Source organism: Athene cunicularia, assembly GCF_003259725.1.
Source record: "Athene cunicularia isolate RWA chromosome 8 unlocalized genomic scaffold, athCun1 chr8_part1, whole genome shotgun sequence".
Lineage (NCBI taxonomy): Eukaryota > Metazoa > Chordata > Aves > Strigiformes > Strigidae > Athene > Athene cunicularia.
In genome coordinates, this window is record NW_020799109.1 from 24,275,061 (window position 1) to 24,279,034 (window position 3,974).

The window sequence follows — 3,974 nt, forward strand, 5'->3', positions numbered from 1 at the left end:
ATAATAATAATAATAATAATAATAATAATAATAATAATAATAATAATAATAATAATACAGAAAACCAAACCCTGCCAAACTCAAGAGCACTAATTATAATACTGTAAACTGCCTAAGGACATACATTAAAATTAAGATGGAAGTAAGTATTATACAAGCTGAAAAATTTCACATTAAGAAACTGCAAGTAGATTATTTTTCCTCTTATATAACCATTTTTTCAAGTTAATGAAACAGTTATTTCTGTTAAATAATCATAACTAATGCTTATAAAAATTGCATAGTGTCCCTGATGACATTAAGACAAGAGGCTGATTAGAGGAAAAATAAAACTAGTCAAGTAACTTTGTTACCAGAATCTGGTAGAAGAAAAAAATCATGGTACTTCCATAAAAATTTTTGTAAGTCAATACGATGTTCTTCATCTGGAAGACAGGAGGTGCTATTACGGTTTTGTGAATTCCGGATGCCTCTTTGACTATATGACTGCAAACCTATAAGCAGGTGTCAACACCAGCTAGTGCCCACTCACATTCCAGCTCTAGGCTGGTTGGGTTTGCTCTCCAAGGGACAGATCCACTGCTATTTAAATTGATGGAGCTTGATTTGCATCCATGGGAGCTTGAGGAGTCCCTCCTTGCTGGGAGAAAGCAAGGTCACTCCTGCTGCAGCATGTCACTGATTTATACCAAACACTACCTTGTTCCCAGGTGGGCAGATGCATTGGGTGCATCTTTTCAAAGCAGGTGCTCCCTAGCAAGGACACCCCTCAGCCCTGGTGGTGGGAAGCAGCAAGTGCCCCCGGCCTGAGGGGCTGGCAGAGCCACGGCAGGCCCTCACAAGCCCACCCACTCTTTATGAGGTTAGAGAGGAAAAAGCAAAGGATGCGCTGGGGAAAACTGGGCAAAAGTGAAAGTCCAGGGATGGGATTTACTCTTAAGAGCACTTGGCCCTGCTGCTGATTGTACTTGCACCCTGGGAGGACAGTTTTTTTCTTCCAAAGAATTACTGTCCAAGTGCAAATAAGAACAGAATCCAGCTCCTTCCTATCTGGTTCTCCCACCTCCAAGCAGAGGCCTGCAGGGTGATGCTGGTTACATTTAACCCTTACAGGTATGGGGTGATCTGTTTACAATGCTGAGTTAGATTTTCTGTGATGCCACCATGGGGGCTGACTGGGCAGTGTCACACAAAGGCAGAAATCTCCCCCTGACCCAGAGCACACAGGGTTTTGAAGAGTTTCACAAGTTTTAGACATGCTTTGTGAATCTGTCCTGGTATATCTGTGATACAGCACATATATAAGTGCATTCTGGAGGTATGGTGTCAAGAGTCCTCTGCTAACTTCTGTCTCCCACCAATCTGTTTCTCACAGCTACATGATTTAGGGAACCCAGACCTGCCAGTCTTTGGGAAACCATGAAAATGCACTTAGCTGGTCTAAATATGACACATAAGAGTGTCTTATTTTCTCTTCCCCCTGGGTTGTATCCTTTCACTCTGAGAAATCTTATCTGAGTGACCACTCTTCAGATACACAAGATGTATTATTATTTTACTATCCCATGCTGAAGGCTGAGGAGAGAGGACCAGAGGCTTCTCCACCACTTTTCCCTCCCTGGCAGCCAGAAAAAGCGTAAGTCAGAAGGTGGCCTGAGAGAGTGAGGCCCAGCTGGGAAGCTGGACTCATCCCCCTTTTCCATGTGTTTCTAGGGTCAGAGCTGTGTGGAGGAGCACCCTACTTCTGTAGAGAAGCACCACTGGGTCTCTGGCTTTGAATTCTCTGTGGGTTTGCTGGGATCAGACCTCCTTTACCAGGTATGGCCTGACCCTGGCCACAACCGTGTCCAACAGCCTGGGAGTGCCCTGTGCCCTCTGGCTGTCCTGGATGGGATACTCTGACAACCCTGCCAGACAGACGACATGGCTTCCTCTGAGGAGAGGCACCAGGAGCCCACCCCAGAGTGGGGCTGGCACCAGGCACAGCTGGCCAGGAGTCAGGCAGTTGTGGCCTGGTGGTGTGATCCATGGGGCATTAGTCCTCCAGCCACCCATTTGCATCCCAGCAAACCTCACTACAATGTTGGGCACGGTTCTGGTGTGGGAGGCATAGAGCCGTTTAAAAGGCTAAGATGGGAGCCCCTGGAGGCTAGCTGTCTGGGACACAGCCAGGTCTGAGGTGGAGTGCTTCCCGTGGGCACCCTCCCCTTCCCTGGGAGAAGCAGCAGTTCCACCCAGGAGATCAAGATCAGGTTTCAGCTATGTTTGAGGCTATTTCCTGCAGCTGTTGCTGTGCCCTCCATCCCAACAGTCCCAAAGCCTCCCTTGATGGCCAGGTGCCTGTATCACACCCAGCATCAGGGCGAGTGCCTCACCTGCCATGTGATGACACACTTTGTGGGCAAGAGGAGGAGAGTAAGCCCTGGTTCCCACATGTGAGCCAAAGCTCTCTTCTTTCATCCTTGCCATAAACTGCTACACCAAAACACAGCCTTGCAAAACCCTGGGCTGTAGAACCTGCAGTGCTACTGGGCTGGCTTTCAAAGAGCCTTCTGCTCTGTGAAGGAGAGGTTTCCCTCGGCAAACCTTCTCCAACCCTGCTCAGCCCTGGCTCTGACCTGGGCATGGTCTGACAGGGCAGGGAATGCTATCGCACCACCAAAGGAAAGGCACCTTTCTCCCAGTGTCTGGTGAGAGGTAGAATGACCCGAGATAGGAAGTGCAAGGAGAAGGGCAGGGAGGTGGTGAGGAGAGGCAACCGCTGGGGCTCGGCCACAGCCACTGCAGCCCCAGGGCAGCCGGTTGTGCAATGCCCCTCACTTCTGCAAGCCAGAGCAACCCGCCCCTGCCTGCTTTCTCATGGGGAGCAGATGCTGTTTCCATATGCTAATGAAAGTATTCACTTCTTCACTGCTCTAAAGCTTTAACCGACTTTTATTATCTGGCTCACCCCCACTGAATGATGATATATCTGCATTTTTAGCTATAAAAAAGAATCTGCATTTAACATGTGTGTTACAGATAAGACCTGAAAACATTCCTGCGGGTCAACAAGAATAGTCAGGCTAGAAACAATTTAAATCTCATTTTTGCAAAAGTTTATACATGCACGTGCACAAATTTTCACAGTTATTAGCAATTGTAATAGATAAAGATACTATTAATTATTCGATTATATATTTGATAGTCACATTTTCTCTGGAGAAAATTGTTATTCACTAAATCATCTGCTGTTTTCTTACACTTTTATGTTGTATAATAAAGTTCTTTTTTGCCTAAATACACACGTGAATTAAACAGTTTTGTTGGCTTGCCCAATTGTAATGATTTTTTCAGTTTGGACAGCCCCAAGTCTAACATATTTATGCAATCTTCAAAACAAAAAACTGTTACTTACCAACTGACGTAAGTCCATGTTTTATAGATTCCTGTATGATGGCTGTGTGAGAACCAGAAGACATTATTAGGTGTAAATATATAGTACCCTTGGGTGCAAGGTGTACAGCATTGAGTACAGAAGAGGTGCAGCCTGTAAACTTTTCTGGCCTTGAGACCCAGGCTATAATAACCTTCAGTGAAAGTCGGCGTGATGAACAACAACAACAAAAAAATTATCCAAGAATTCTGAAAGTAACAAGCATGTCTTTGAGTGGACTCTGTACTTTTTCCAGCATTAGTGACCTGCTGTAAACCATGTATCCCATTTCATGATAGTCTCTAATCAGAAGAATTGGAACTTGTGATAGGTTTGGCACCATCACGTGATTTTGTACAGCTTGATAAGAGGACCCTGTTATAAAGTGACAGCAGAAGAGATAAGAACTCTTGGCAGATAATGGCAGAGAAATGATTAACCTAGAGTGGAGAGGTGCTATGAAGCCCAGAGAGTGGGAGGTTGTAAAGTTGTGGGGACATAAGATCACACTGAGTGGATGAAAAGCCATACCAACGTAAGTGTAATGACTATAAACTCA

At 45.5% G+C, this 3,974-nt stretch overlaps 1 protein-coding gene across 1 annotated transcript in view; it reads right to left on the bottom strand.

Moving 5' to 3' along the window:
- NR5A2 (nuclear receptor subfamily 5 group A member 2) overlaps window positions 1-3,461 on the bottom strand; it is an 83,288-nt gene extending 79,827 nt beyond the window's left edge. The window contains exon 1 of the mRNA XM_026854143.1: window positions 3,398-3,461. Within this exon, the coding sequence (XP_026709944.1) occupies window positions 3,398-3,461 (64 nt within the window). The remainder of the gene's footprint in view (window positions 1-3,397) is intronic.
- Window positions 3,462-3,974: the final 513 nt, after the last annotated feature.